At 43.2% G+C, this 16,371-nt stretch overlaps 1 protein-coding gene across 1 annotated transcript; it reads left to right on the forward strand.

Annotated features, from left to right (window-relative positions):
• Nucleotides 1-12,050: 12,050 nt before the first annotated feature.
• On the forward strand, nucleotides 12,051-13,263 carry LOC148008183 (chaperone protein dnaJ 11, chloroplastic-like). The gene has a single exon (XM_087674439.1). It carries the CDS (start codon nucleotides 12,172-12,174, stop codon nucleotides 12,784-12,786), a length of 615 nt encoding a protein of 204 aa, XP_087530565.1. The 5' UTR covers nucleotides 12,051-12,171; the 3' UTR covers nucleotides 12,787-13,263.
• Nucleotides 13,264-16,371: the final 3,108 nt, after the last annotated feature.

Consider the following 16,371-nt stretch of genomic DNA (forward strand, 5'->3'; position numbering starts at 1 on the left):
CTGTCACTGCAAAAAACACAGCTTCAGCCTCACAAGAGCAAATCTGCAAAACTGATGAAAGTGGTATCTGACCACACTGTCACTTTCTAGTGACGATTTTGCATCAACGGGCAACAATGATGATTCTGTAACTCCCAATGTCCCTGCGCACAGGCATACGATGCAATTTCTACAATAACTTTTCACCGACCTGTAGAACAGTGGTCGCACAGCATAAAACAAGGCATTTTCCTGAGTGCGTGCAAAAAACTCCCACCTCCAAAACAGGCCCCGAAATGGCCTCAAATAAAAAAACAGAGCAACCAAGGGCTAAAGCCCTTGCCCGCAGCATATACTGCCCTCTTGCTACACCGCGAAGGGCATCTCAATCTGAGACAATGCACTCTTGCACTTTCCGGCTGTGCTACCTGCAGAGACTTGCTCCCAAAACAAAAAAATGAAAGCAACACTGGTCCTCTTACTAGAACATCGCAAACTTGGTTTGCTTTCTTGAGCTCCTTACCACAAACAAGGCTCTGATACCATGTCAAGATTGTGGGAGAGAAGGAAGGAGTCTCACTTATAGCTTTCTTGCTTGCACAATGGGGGAATACACAGAAAGGTGGAGGCTGAAAACAGTTTTCCTCTTCTTAGTTATGTAAGCCAAAAAGAACTCTAGTACTACAAAGAAATAGAAGAACCCTATATATGGGTCTCAAACCAAACTCAACTAACTAAGGTGGCATACTAACTGAGCCACGAACTAGAGTAGATAAGGATAACTGTCATCTAGCTATTACTCATGGGCGGTGTACCAACCGCATCTACAGCTAACAAGTCGGTGACATAAATGCACAACGGTCACCTTGGCATATCACGAGTGGAGCTCGATATCTCAACACGATCTAGGGTTTCTACCCTAAGGATCACTCGATCAAATGTTGAAACTCGGATTGAGTTGGAACCCCTAGGACCGTTGTCGGCCTAGTGCAATTGGGAATGGGTTAGGTAAGAAGACACCCTAAACCCTGCTTCTTATCTAATCATGATTCCATGACCAAAAAACGCCATTCGATAGGCAAAATGATCCCATGGAATAGATGCGACACTTGTGCAACAAGTCTCAACGTCGCATGGTCTTGTGGTTTGATCACAAGAGAGTTGCCATTCCTTGGAATGAGGTTGGCAAGTTCTTGTGCAAGTTTAACTTGCTAGAGCATGAGTAGTCATCTTGTTATAACACCTTTCTTGGGAAATTTTTCTAAGTTAAGGGAAATTAGGTATGTGCTTGGAAGCAAAGGATCAGTTGACAATTTAGAGCGACATGGTCGCTAGGATTTATTGTTAATGTATGAAACCTAAGGTATTGGTTAAGTTGGGTGAATAGGATACAGGGTATGGCCCTAATCCAAGGATAAAAGGGTTAACAAAAAAACCCTTGGGGATCTTGCCAAGTCGCAATTGATCCCGGATCGAATGTTGGATACATTCGTGGAAAAGGATTCACTCCTTAGCAGCTGGCCAAATAAACGACCACTGGAAATGATTGTGCTTGTAACAGTTTAAGAACACTGTTTGCATTGTTTGCTCAAGGAACTAAAGGATGAAAAGATATTTAATGCTTCAAGTTGAAGGCCTAAAGGGAGAGGCAGCTTCAGTTACCCCCGACTGTCTGCCTGACCCTATCCAAGGGGGTTGTTCCGCGCCGGGAACGTGGAACGAACCCGCCGCATGAGGTCTCTCCATTGGGCGCTACTTGGAGCAGGAGGATGCTTGGGTGCCAAGGAGGGCTCTAGCCGTAAATCCCTTTCCTTTCGGGCCCTGCACAAGAGGCCAACGTGACTCCGGATTAGATCTCGAGGCCCACATACTAGTCTACGAGTTGAATCTTGGTTTAGTAATCCTTGTGGATTGCTGGATAGCCTTCGAGCGGATTATGGATAGCCTTCGGGCGGATTATGGATAAGCCTGCGGGCTGGACTTTATGAATGTATTCCAAAGATAAATATGATAACCTATTGAAAAAGAACTTTTTTGACACTGCTTTTCTATGTCAAATGCTAAGATTACGTGAAGGAACCAGTATCTAACGGGCTAATTAAGGAAGCTGCTTGATGCATGTCCAACTAAATGTGGTAGGTAATTAGACAACTAAAGCAACCTTGAGGAAAGTGTGATGGATGTGGCCATGGGTCCGTCCTATGAATGGGTGGTCTCGGTTGGCCGAGAACTTTTCTCAATCGGAATGGAAAGCAAGGAGCTCTTCTCAAAGGATCCAAGCACAACCCCAGATACAGGTTCCTAGTCCGTCCCCTACATCAAGTACGACCGTGATTCAGGAGAAGAAGTTTCTTCTCAAGCAGATCAAGCCGCCAGAATTTGATGGGAAAGGTAGGACTGTCCAAGTGCATGCTGAGATTTGGATAGATTCCATGGAAGATCACTTTGAAGCGGCCGGTACTGCACCCGCCAACCAAGCTATGCTCGCCAAGTTAAAGCTCACCGGCGAAGCCAGGCTTTGGTGGAAGCAATGGTGTAGAGATCAAGGGATCTCGAAAGGATCTGTTACCTGGGAAAAGCTGAAGAAAGCTGTGCAAGGAAGATACTTACCACCTGTGTACCGCATGCAGAAAATGAATGAGTTCTATGAGCTGAAACAGCTGGGTCTGACTCTTAACGCATACTACTCAAAGTTTGTCTCACTTCTGAAGTATGCGCCACAGATGGATATGACACAGCAAGCGTCAAAATTTTGTGCCGTTTTAAATCCACCTGTGAATACCCGCCTCGAATCTATGCGCCCAACAGATCTACAGGACACACTCATTTGAGTTGCGCCCATAATTCAATAGGTGTAGGCTAGGCCAAGAAGTAACAAGACTTGGTCTTATAATGATCAGAACAGAGGAGCATATAGGCCCCAAGCCAAGAGAGTTCAAGATCAAAACTAGGGACAAAGAAAGAAAGCAAGGACCAATAATGTCAATAACTTTGTCCCTACACAAAGCAATGGCCGAAATCTCCGTTGTTTCCACTGCAACGAGCCCGGTCATTTCAAAAGGCAATGTCCCAAGCTTGACAGAGGACATCGTCAAGCTCCTTTTCAAGGAACTGCCCGTGGCCAAGGATCTGCCACTTGAGGCAGAGGATGAACTACCTGTGTTGCCAACAGGGAAATGTGTGAAGAAGAAGACCTAACCATGGAAGCAGAGTTTGAAAGGGCGACAGTCCATGCCACCCTTCATAAGAAAGGCCCGAATCGCTAGTTTTCAGTGATTCAGACACCATCGGACTATCAAGGTAAAGGTTTCAAAACCTTGATTGATTATGGCAGTATGCATTCCTTTATCTCACCAGCTTGTGCAAGAAGATTAGGAATAGCCACAATAGAAGCACCTACCTTGCTTGTGGAATTAGCAAATGGTCGTGAGGTCACTTGTACCAAGCAAACTGCTAAGGTGGAATTCTTTCTGGGAGGAAAGTCGACTTTGATCAAATTTAGGGTCATGAACCTAGGTATCCATGAGTGTTTGCTCGGAATGGATTGGCTTAAACCTAATGATGCCCACATTCATTGTGGAAAGGGCCAAGTTTCCTTTCAAGACTCTGAAGGGGAATTCTTCACAACTCAAGGAGAGGCTAGAAAGACGAAAATTCAATTGGTCAAAGCATCTCAGATTATAAAGGGAGTTAGAAAGGGACTACCTATCTACTTGATTAAGCTCAATAAGCTAGATCAGAAGCAAAAATCTAGTGAAGGACCTTCATGGCTAAGGGAACACGCACACGTATTCCCTGAAGAACTGACAGAACTTCCGCCTTAAAGGGAAGTGAATCATGAGATCAAGCTAGTGCTAGGAGTTGCATCAATTGCAAAGAGGCCTTATAGGATGTCCATTCCGGAAGCAATTGAGCTGAAGGAGCAACTCAAGCAACTGTTAGATCAGGGCTACATCCGTCCTAGCAGTTCACCATGGGGAGCTCCAGTGCTATTCCAGAAGAAGAAAGATGGAATGCTTCGACTGTGCATTGATTATAGAGGGTTGAATCAATCAACCGTTAAGAACAAGTACCCTAGTCCTAGAATAGACAAGCTTCTTGACCGTCTTCAGGGTACGAAGATTTTCTCCAAGATTGATCTCAGGTCTGGAACTATCAGATAAGGATCAAGGAAGAAGATATCCCAAAGGCGGCCTTCAACACAAGATATGGACACTTTCAATTCCTAGTCATGTCATTCGGGCTTACAAATGCACCTGCCACCTTTAACAGGTTAATGCAGGATATCTTTAGGCCGTATCTTGATGACTTCGTACTCATCTTCTTTGACGACACCTTAGTCTATTCCAAACAGGAAGAAGATCATGAACCCCAGCTTCAGATTGTCCTTGAGACAATGAGGGCACACAAGCTTTATGCTAAGATGAAGAAGTGTGCATTCTTCAAACATTAGATTGAGTATCTGGGATTCATCATATCAACGGAAGGAATCTCAGTGGATCGACCAAAGTCAGAGATGTTCTAGAATGGCCAATACCAACAACTGTCAAAGAAATACGCAGTTTCCTTGGATTGAGAGGATGGTATAGGGTCTTTATCAAAGACTATACTTTGATTGCAGCACCTCTGACAGATTTATTGAAGAAGCAAACACCGATTGCATGGTCAACTGCAGAACAATCTAGCTTTGATAGATTAAAGTAGAGTTTGGTATCAGCACCTATCCTGAAACTTCCAGACCTCAGTAAGGAGTTTTAAGTAGTAACTAATGCTAGCACGCTTACCTTAGGATGTGTGCTCATGCAAGAAGGTCACCCTGTAGCTTACTCTTCAAGAAAACTGAAGAGCTATGAGAAGAATTATGCTACCCATGATCTAGAACTGTTAGTTGTCATCCATGCTCTAAAGCTTTGGAGACACTACTTGTTGGGTAACAAGTTTACTCTAGTGACAGATCATAAAATTCTCAAGTGGATCTTTATCCAGAACGAGCTCAACATGAGGCAACGTCGGTGGATTGAAGTGCTGGAGGAATATGATTTTGAAATCAAATACTGACCTGGAAAGGAGAATGTAGTTGCCGATGCACTCAGTCGCAAGGCATTCCTTAATTCTTTAATCTTGCAAAATCCATCAACAGCTAGATCTCTAGCCACAAAGGTATCCATGCCAAATAACCCAATACTTGAGCTAGCTAGAGAAGAAGCATGCCATGATCCAACCTATCAAAAGATGCTAAGGGAGATTCTTATCAAGGATCAAGACCCGAAGCTACAGGCTAAGTATCATGAGTTCTCTATCAGTTGTGGACTTGTCTACTATAGAACGAGATTATGTATTCCGGCAAGCCAGTCACTTAAGCAGAAGATACTTTGGGAAGCTCATGATTCCCCTTTCTCAGGACATCCTAGCTATGCCAAGACTCTCAATGCAGTTAGAAAGAGCTACTATTGGGAGAGGCTTAAAGGTGACATTCTCAAATATGTCACTAAGTGTTTGTCTTGTCAACGTATCAAGGCCGAACATGTAAAAATGCCAAGAAAGTTGCAACCACTTGACATTCCCCAAATGAAATGGGAATTCATCAGTATGGACTTCGTTGTTGGCCTACCCCAAGTTCAGGGAGGATACAACTCCATCATGGTTGTGGTCGATATGCTTACAAAGGTTGCATACCTTATTCCTGGCAAGACAAACTATAAATCCTCAGACATTGCAAGGTTGTTTATCAAGGAGATATTCAAGTTACATGGGTTGCCCAGAAGAATCATTAGTGATCGTGATTCTCTCTTCACATCACACTTCTAGAGAGCTATCTTTGAAGCCATTGGGACTCAACTCTATTTTAGTACAGCCTACCATCCCCAAACTGATGGTCAAACGGAGCAAGTCAATCAAGTCATCGAGGATATGCTAAGGGCACACTGCTGCCGTGAACCAAAAAGGTGGATTCAATACTTGCCTTTGGTTGAAATTTCCTACAATGCTTCTTACCAACAAAGCATTCAGATGACCCCTTTTCAAGCATTGTATGGGCATGACTGTGGAAGTCCCCTAAACTTCTCAGATCCAACCTTGAGGGTTGAAGCTTCAAGGCAGATGCTGGAAGAGATGGATAACCAAATGAAGTCAATTAGACAGGACATCCAAGCCTCCAAGGATAGACAGAAGGCATACGCGGATTTGAAGCGTCAAGATAGAACCTTCGAGGAAGGAGACATGGTCTTCATTCGCGTATAGCCAAAGAAGAGTTCCCTATCCTTAGGAGATTGCAAGAAGCTAAGTCCAAGGTATTGTGGACCATACAAGATCCTCAAGTGCCTTGGACCCAATGCTTATAGACTGCAACTCCTTGAGAACCTAAAGGTTCATAATGTATTCCATATCAGCCTACTGAAGAAGTATGTACCTAATCCTAGCTATGTACTTGATGACCAACAAGTTGTAATGCCTAGCCAAGGAGTCCTTGAGCTACGGCCTGACAGGATTTTAGATGTTAGGGAGAGACAACTGAGATCCAGAACCTTGAGAGAATGCCTCATCTAGTGGAAAGATTATCCCGAGGAGGATGCCACTTGGATGGATGAAAGTACTCTAAACCAACAATATCCCCAGTTCATCTCAAGATGAGGACATCTCGATTCTTCCAAGGGGGAGAGAATGTAATATTTCCGTTCAAAAAATATTACTAAACCCGACCTCCCACGCACCGTATAAAACTCCTGCAAAGGTTATCTTCAGTGCTAGCACTTAATCTGTAACCACACGCAAGAAATTGAGAACTCCGTCTTGGCAAAGCGAGGCCGGGGGTTCAAACCCGCATAGCCGCGGGGAAATATCCTCTTGGGAGGAGATTAAGAGGATAATTGTGTAATTAGTTTCAAATTTTTTCATTTATCCCTTTTCCCCCAGCCGATGCACGGCTGGAGGAGAGGGAGTGTGGGGGGATGGGCTAGTAGTGGGCTGCATGAAGAGGAGAAGGGAGAGAGACATGCAATGGCCACGTGGGGGAGGTCCCCTCTCCCCCCTTGGCCTATAAAAAACCCCCTTTGTGGAGGGGGGTTAAGGAGGCTGAAGCAGGGAACTACCGTGCTGAAGTCGTGGAGAGAGAGAGGAAGCCATAGCCGACACCGCCCGCTGCCCAACCCAGCCGCCAGCACCGCTGCCTTGCGCCACCATAAGCCGTCAGACCGTTGCAAAAAAATCCCCTCCCCCCACTCGACGTAACTATCCCTCCCTCTTTCCATGTCGAATTTGCACACCCTAGAAGCTTCTTAGAAGCTTCTAAGAGGGCTTCCCTAAGCCCCTCTTCCCACTAGATCCCCCATAGGTCCATTCCTACCCCCCCTCCCCCCCCCCCGGAACTTTGAAGAGAAGAAGAGGAAGCTTATAGATCCCCCTTCCCACTAATCCCCCATAAGGCCAGCCCTAGCCTCGAGATTTTAAGAGAAGAAGAGGAAGAACTCTCAAAGCCTCCATCTCCGCAAGGCTGTTCACAAGAGCCCTTTTCGTGAACCCCCTCTTTTTTCGAAAAAGGCCTAAGCTCAAACCCCTAAGGCCTTCCATAAGCCAAATCCCGCAAGTTGATACTTCTTTCAAGGATCCTTACTTCAAAGGGGATCTCCGCATACGAGGGAGATGGGCAAAGATCTTAAGGTTGCATACCAAGGCGAGTAATTTCGTAAACCGCGAAGGCGAACCAGAAACCGAAATCATGTCTACGATGGCCCCTAAAAAGTCACAAGGCGCGCCTGGAGATTCATCTCCTAGTATTCATGTGGGCATTTCCCTGAGCCCACAAGTCTAGGTTTTCTTTCTATTTTTGATTCCACGTAGAAGTATTGCAATTATGCACGGTTATTTCATGGACTAGGATGCACTTATGCTTGTCAAATCCACCTAGCTAAATGAAATTGGAAATAAATTGGTTATTTAGAATTTACTAGAATTAACTCATGATACGAAATTGGTCATTGGTACTTTCAATGGAATGAACGAAAAAAACATAAGGTGTCTATGCATTTTAGGACCTTATTAGCAAGTTGCCTTTTGTGCATTTCAAAGTGACGGTCTAGAATGCCTATTGCCTATCTTTATAACGTCGAAATTATTAAAGTGCACCTTTGATTAGGCATGGAAAGATTAAATCACATGTCACATTTTTAGACAAATCTTCTTTGTAATGATTCATTAAGGAAGTTGTTATCAATCGTAGGAAATAGCAAAGCATGGAAAAGATTCTAAGGGTTGCGTGAAATAGGTTAACTCTAGCTTCAATTGGCATGAATCTCATTTAACTACGTAGTAGTTAGAAAAGGTTGCATAATGCACATTCATCGTATGAAGAATTTCATTCATCAAGAGATGTAGTTAGGGAAAGGCGGCATGGTTCATTTAAGCATAAAATCTTAAAAGCTTAGTGGCATGAATCGTGAATGCATGTCCTAATAGGATCAATGGAAGTTATGCCGAAATTTAACATGCATTTTGGTCTTAACAAGAAAAGTTAGGGATTGTGAATCTAATCGTACGTAGAGGCAATGAATCGTGTGCTTACGTGAATTGTGTCGTAATGCAACTAGTTTTCCCCTTTTAGATCAAGTCAACACCTCTAGGAATGGTTCATCCTTGTCGCAAGACAAGTAAATTGGATCTACTAAACCGCAAGGAATTCGCATAGGATGGTTCAATCGATACGATAAATACCCCAAGTGCTAACTAGGTTTTAGTAGGATAAAGACTCGGCGTAGTTTCGCACTTATTGCCAAGTTGAGACTCTTATACCCAAAGGTCCTGCCCACATTCAGGGAATGTAGGGACAATTGGACGCACTTGCAAGAAACGAACTAGGGTTTCTACCCTAAGGATCACTCGATCAAATGTTGAAACTCGGATTGAGTTGGAACCCTTAGGACTATCGGCCTAGTGCAATTGGGAATGGGTTAGGTAAGAAGACACCCTAAACCCTGCTTCTTATCTAATCATGATTCTGTGACCAGAAAATGTTGTTCGATGGGCGAAATGATCCCATGGAATAGATGCGACACTTGTGCAACAAGTTTCAACGTCGCATGGTCTTGTGGTTTGATCACAAGAGAGTTGCCATTCCTTGGAATGAGGTTGGCAAGTTCTTGTGTAAGTTTAACTTGCTAGAGGATGAGTAGTCATCCTGTTATAACACCTTTCTTGGGAAAAATTGCTAAGTTAAGGGAAATTAGGTATGTGCTTAGAAGCAAAGGATCAGTTGACAATTTAGAGCGACATGGTCGCCAGGATTTATTATTAATGTATGAAACCTAAGGTATTGGCTAAGTTGGGTGAATAGGGTATGGCCCTAACCCAAGGACAAAAGGGTTAACAAACAAACCCTTGGGGATCTTGCCAAGTCGCAATTGATCCCGGATCGAATGCTAGATGCATTCGGGGAAAAGGATTCACTCCTTAGCAGTTGGCCAAATAAACGACCACTAGAAATGATTGTGCTTGTAACAGTTTAGGAGCACTGTTTGCATTGTTTGCTCAAGGAACTAAACGATGGAAATATATTTAATGCTTCAGGTTGAAGGCCTGAAGGGAGAGGCAGCTTCAGTTACCCCCGACTGTCTGCCTGACCCTAACCAAGGGGATTGTTAGCCGTACTAGGAATGTGGACTGAACCCGCCGCATGAGGTCTCTCCATTGAGCGCTACTTGGAGCAGGAGGACGCTTGGGTGCCAAGGGGGGCTCTCGCCGTAAATCCCTTACCTTCCAGACCTTGCACAAGGGGCCAACGTGACTCGGGATTGTATCTCGAGGCCCGCATACTAGTCTACGGGCGGAATCTTGGTTTAGTAATCCCTGTGGATTGCTGGATAGCCTTCGGGCATGGATTATGGATAGCCTTCGGGTGGATTATGGATAAGCCTGCGGGCTGGACTTTATGAATGTATTCCAAAGATAAATATGATAACCTGTTGAAAAGGAACTTGTTTGACACTGCTTTTCTATGTCAAGTGCGAAGATTAAGTGAAGGAACCAGTGTTTAATGGGCTAATTAAGGAAGCTGCTTGATGCATGTCCAACTAAATGTGGTAGGTAATTAGACAACTAAAGCAACCTTGAGGAAAGTGCAGTGGATGTGGCCATGGGTCCGTCCTACGAATGGGTGGTCCCGATTGGCCGGGAACTTTTCTCAATCAGAATGGACAGCAAAGAGCTCTTCTCAAAGGAAATGGACAGGAAGGGCGCTGACCTAGAGTTTAGGTTACAAAAATTCCGATTTATGCTGTTTTAGGGGAACATAATGGGACTATGCCTTATGGGCAGAGAGGTCGAGCCTTGCATCCCTCTCGTTTCCCATTCTCCTTGAACCAAGTGCAACGTGAATCTGCTTCATCCCTGGCGTTTCTGCGTAAAGTAGTTCGCTTGGGGTTCGACGCTAGCTGTCATTTAGGAAAATGACCATTAGGGAAAACCCTGATTCAGGTCGGTCCTAAGTGGGAATGGCCGGAATACTTCTGCTACGTGGCAAACACGGGAAGTCCTAGATCGCAAACCCCGTAACATTCCATGGGAGTGCCGGGCGGAGTTTTCTAGACTCTCTTGCCAATGGACTACTAAGACGTGTCCTGAAAGGGAACAGGTGGACACGTTACATGTTCACTTGCTCTCTTTCCTTGCATGCACTCAAAGAGCATAAAGGTCCACAGCCATGCCGATTCTTCACAACACACGATCAATTCTTGACAAAATGCTCCTCCCATATTAGCTATGCCCTACACAAAGTAGTGTTTTCATTTGGAACTTTTTCTTTTGTGAGAAGTCTTTAAATTATTGTCTTATGTATCAAAAGAGAGTACATATAGATGACTTAGGGAGCCCAAGGCTAGCTTTGGTGATTAGCAAGTATAAGATTCTCCACAACCTTATGACCAAAGCTAAGAGTAGGGTACATATAATTTTGAACGTATAGGACATGATGAAGGTTTTATTTACAACCGTTAGGGTAGATATATAATATGATTATGTTTAGCGGTATGACAAGGTAGCAAAGACATGGAGTCAATACATAGGATGGTTGGGTCTGGATGGTGCAAAAGGAGACTATCCTTGATGAGGATGACTTGAATTCTAGAACGTCTTAGAGCACCTCCCTGTTGTGAGTTTGGCAACATCCACGAAAAGGGATGAAAGTTCTAGAACAACAAATCATTGGTGCAATTGGGCTCACCTTCACACGATGGGTCTAGTCATTGGATTCAATTGCTGAGGAGGATATTTTACAAACTTTTGGTGAAACACATGGAGCTCCTTGACAGTTTTAGGATATTGAGCAAATGCACGATGTGGAGGGTCTGTTATGTCATTTGGGTGTCACCAAATGCCTCGTGGGAAAATGCCCTTAAAGGAGATTCCCTTTTCATTTTAAATAGATTGGCAGCAACATGTGATTATTCCAACTTGGCTAATTTGGTGTTCCGCAAAGTGGCGAGTGACAACTTAAAAGTTGGCCAATGGCAACCTTTCCATGGCTGGCCCCCCCTCCACGCCAAGTCCACAGACTTGGTGTGCCGCGGCTCTTATTTCATACTTTTGAGCTCAAAAGGCAAACAGATTTCCACAAGTTACGGAGTTCCACTGGATGTGTAGGACCCACAGTACTTGTACGAACCCAGCCTTGCTAGAATCCGCAAATCGTGGATAAGATGCACGAAATGCTGAGTAGGAAAGAGAGAAAGCGCGACAGGGTGGTGCACTGCTGACGTAGTACTCGTAGTTCAACAAAAGCAAAAAGGTGGGGGGCCCAGAGGAGTCGGGAATCTGGACCACGGTTAGCCGACACGGCCATCTACGCGGGCACCCGGGTTCCAGATACGAAACCGATAGAGCGCCGAAGGTTTGTAAAATTTTTCTAAATTCAATAATGAACACGTTTTATCTTCACAGTCTTTGAAAATAGAAATTATGGATGTCATAACGAGTGGCAAGCCCACAGCTGTCATGATTGGGTCCTCGTCGGCCCGATTAGCCACGTCGGCAATAGGATAAGCGATGCGAAGAAAACGCCGGTTTTTATAAAGGGCTTGGACGTTACGATTCAAAAGCCTCCTACTCTCATCATCCCTTCGAGCTCTCTCTCTCTCTCTCTCTCTCTCTCTGTGTTTCGAATCGTTCATCACACCGTTTCTGCGATTGCTCCCTATTGTCTGGTACATGGCATCGCCTCTCTCTTCTTCGATGGCGCATTCCGCAGCAGGGCCTGCCTGGGTCCCGTCGTCCTCCTCCTCTCAGTTCTTCCGCCCTAGTAACGCCCCGCTCCTCACGCTCATGGAAAGACGAGGCCGCCGACCCCCCTCCGTCTCCGTCGTATCCGCCATCGCCACGTCATCCTTCGCCGACACCTCGCCGTCCACGTCGGCGCTCCCGTCTGCGTTAGCTCCCGCCCCCTCCACCCTTTACGACGTCCTCCACGTCCCCAAAGCCGCCTCCGACGCAGAGATCAAATCCGCCTTCCGCCGCCTCGCCCTCCAAAACCACCCCGACGTCGCGCCCCTCCCCGACAAGGAGGCTTGCACCACACGCTTCCTGCAAATCCACGCCGCTTACGTGACCCTCTCCGACCCCCGCGCCAGGGCCCGCTACGATCTCCAGCTCTCTCTCCAGCACTCCTTACAATCACCCCCAGGTAATCTCAAAACCGTGTTTTCCAAATCGGGAAATGCGGTGTCGACGAAACAGAACAGGCCGCCTTCTTCTTACTGCTCCGCCCGAAGAAGCCCCCTCTCATCCGGAAGAGGAAGGAGCTGGGAAACAGATCAGTGTTGGTGATAAATATCCCTTACAACCTAAACCATCAGAGGGGCCTCCTTTATGGTTCTATTGCCAATCAGAAGAACAAAGAAATCCACCGAGTTCCTCTTCGGGTAAAGGCTCCCTTCTGTGGGATGTAAAGTTATGCATATAGTGAATGGAACAGCGGTTTCTGCCTCCTCCCCCTTCCGAAAAAGCATCGCATACGAGCCTGGCTTTGCCAGCTCAAAGCTACTCTGCTTGGGCTTCTTCCATACTGTACAAACATGCTTTGCCCATCTTCCCTTGAAGTATTCTCATTTGTACATTTTAATTGACCCACCACTATTTTTGGAAGGTGGAGCACTTGAAAGGGTTACTTTTGGCCTCACGCAAGGCCATGCAAGAAGTATTTCTTCGATTTCCATAAATTCTTCTTATCCTTTTCCTCTTCCTTTTCCTATCTCTTCTTCCTCTCAAGAAAGGAATCTTATATGAAATATTGACAAAGAAAGGAATCAATTAAACAAAAGAAATATTGACTAAGAAAGGGAACGTCCCCTTGTCATAAGGTCCGGTTGCATAACTTTATTACGGCTAAGGAGATTATTGACAAGATTCAACCTTGTAGATGAAAGGTTTGAAAAGAGATTGAATGACGTCCTCTTCTTCATACTTCTATTCGGGATTTGATTCACTTTTTATTGATGACATTAGCACTTGCGTATTTCTGAAAACCAAGATCGAATCAAGCTCATGCTCATTCTTAGAAACGGTCATCCATCTTTTTCTTTGGTATCCGATATATGGTTGCGCTAACAAGTTGCATGACACCCTCTATCACCACTTGGTCATAATGCAACAAGTTTTGTAAAACAATAGTCATGCCTCAATCCTCTTACATTTAAAAGAAAAACTAAATGTAGAAAATATATGTTTTTGTATGACTCAAAAGTCTTCTTTTTGTGAGTGTAGGGGGGCGGAGGGGGTTTGTAGGAGGGGGTTTGTATATGTTCATAAGGTGTTATGGACCTTAAAAGAGACTTCTAAATGAATACCTATAAAATGATACAATGGGCACAATAGAAAGGGATACAAAATGTATATGAAATGTATCAATAAGGGATGATCTTGAATTACTCAAATAATGGTACAATATGTATCATCTTTAGAGACTACAATGTCATGGCATTGCATATGTGAGGGTTCCCTAAAAATTATAGAGTGCACTTGTAGAGTGCCTCATTTGAGCACAATATGCCTTCATATAGGTACATTGGCTCCAACACCAAAGCATATTTACAATGCCCCAAATGGGGAGGGAGTAGTACCCTTGCACACCCCCACTCAATAAATTTCTATCCTTAGTGATCTAAGGCTTCTTGGCTTTGACTCATTTTAGGTCTTAACATAAAGTATCCTTTCAAGCTACACAATGTTTGCCAACTCTACAACTTGGAGATTGTAATTGCATATAAACATATTCATAACCGATTGAAATGGACCACAAAAGGGATAGGATAGGATGACCAAGAAAGATGGGGAAAACCTTAACCCTAATATTTTCATATTTAAGGGATGTGAAAGAATAGAAGAGGCTATTCATGTGTGCAAATTTTGATCTCCTACTTTCTTGCTTATGAGAGAGAGAGAGAGAGAGAGAGAGAGAGAGAGAGAGAGAGTGTGTGTGTGTGTGTGTGTGAGGGGATAGATAGGTGAACCCTTTCTTCTTCTTTATCTTGAGCACTCACACACACATAAGCTCATGCTTCCTTCTCACATACAAAGGCTATAGAGGCTTGAGAATAAAAGTAGCACACTTGTAGGTCATGGAGCTTCACAAGGTGTCCTTCATGCTTGAAGGGAGGCCACACAAGCTCACTACAATGGAATATCGACATTTGTAATGTGTGCAAGAACTAGGTATGAGATAGCCATTTTACTTCACAAATCAAACCTCTTGAATGAATAAGAGGGTGTACAAAGTTCTATCATTGAGCTCTTACAGTGCAACAATAACTCTTGTGCAAAGTAGATATTTTTACAATGGCTACAAAAAAGGTAGAGAGAAGGAAAAAGATAGGTTTTAGGGCAACTCTTGACTCCTTGATGGTTGAGAGTCTGAATCTATTGTAAATGATTCTTTAGTTTCAACCCACTCAATGAGGCCTCTACATTTCAAGAGCTATTTTCTATAACCTTGGATAAGCTTTCAATATTTCGGGCATCCTTCATGAGAGAGTAAGTAGAAGCCTAGAACTCCAAAACATTTTTCTCTAGATCCATTATAACTAAGCATATAGCCAAATGCTCTTATAACTTTTTGTTTCTCCACCAAAGTTATATTTTTCACTGCTCTATTAAAGCTTGAGATTCAATTACTTTTGAAGCGACTCTTAAGGTGATTATTGGTAAACTCGGATCTCTTGCATATCTTTGGGTTTCCATCTTCTTCAAAAAGATTCTCATCATAAGGATTTATGAGGTTCTTTGGCTTCTCACTTGATTGAGGCTTAACTTTGTCTTCATACCCCATGTCTTTAATGCCAAGTCCTTTTTAGTCCTCTGAGAACTCTTCTTCTACGGGTAGTCCCTTCTTTTCACGCTACATAATCTCATCAGGATATAAACATAAAGTTATAGAGCTATCATGAAAGTTTCTCCCCTTCACATCAAGAATTGCTAGTGGGTATAGATCATAAGTAATGAAAAAAAAAAAACCAAACAAAAGTTTAGACTATTATAAGAAACATGACTTCTTTGGAGATAGGCTGTAGAGCAATTCTTAAGACAAAAGAGAGAGATTGGATGTAGGTGCTAAATGGACCAAATCTTGGTCTAAAACCTACAAAATATAAATATATACATTAGTTAGAGAAAATACGATTCCTATTTTATGTAACAAACAATTTTTCCTTTGAATCTAAAGATTTCAAGAAAATGTTGAGATAAGAAGCTCCTCAACATTAATTTCAAACACATATTGCAATAAACTATTTTTTTTTGTAGTTTAATATAAATATATATCCCAATGTATTTAGAAAACAAGTAAACTCTAATTGATACTGTGTTAAAGGAGTAAATAGGCACATTGGAGAGAGGAGGTAAGAATCATTTTTATTGATAAATTGAAGGTGTTGAGTGTGTACATATGATTATGTTGTTTAAGTGCTCGGAAGAAATGAGCCGATGAAGAAAAAGGAAGGTTTTTAAAGGATCTCCAAAATAAGACAAAAACTATTCTTTTTTGCCTTTGCACTTTTTAAAAAATAGATTTTTTTTTAAATTTGTGATTTTTGTTCACTTTTCAGAAGTCTTATATAAAATAGCTCTCTATGTCAAGCTAGACTGTCATAAGGACTTAATAATTTACTTTACAATCCTACTTTTCATAAGGAGAAGTCATTTTTTTTGCAAGTGCATATATCTTGGAAGATATCAACATTAAGATAAATATAAATCTCTGGGTCTAATCTCCACCGCCCAAGCTTTTGTGAATCTTTGATATTGAATATTACTAAGTAAATTGCTACCTAGGATTTCAATCCTTGCAAATCTTTCTTTCTCCTTAAAAAATGGGCATGCTACTTTGAATCATCAAAAATATGTTATTGCATTATGGAA

Source organism: Lygodium microphyllum, unplaced genomic scaffold, assembly GCF_053477565.2.
Source record: "Lygodium microphyllum isolate KBCC unplaced genomic scaffold, Lygodium_microphyllum_v1.1.10 scaffold_284, whole genome shotgun sequence".
Taxonomy (NCBI): Eukaryota; Viridiplantae; Streptophyta; class Polypodiopsida; order Schizaeales; family Lygodiaceae; genus Lygodium; species Lygodium microphyllum.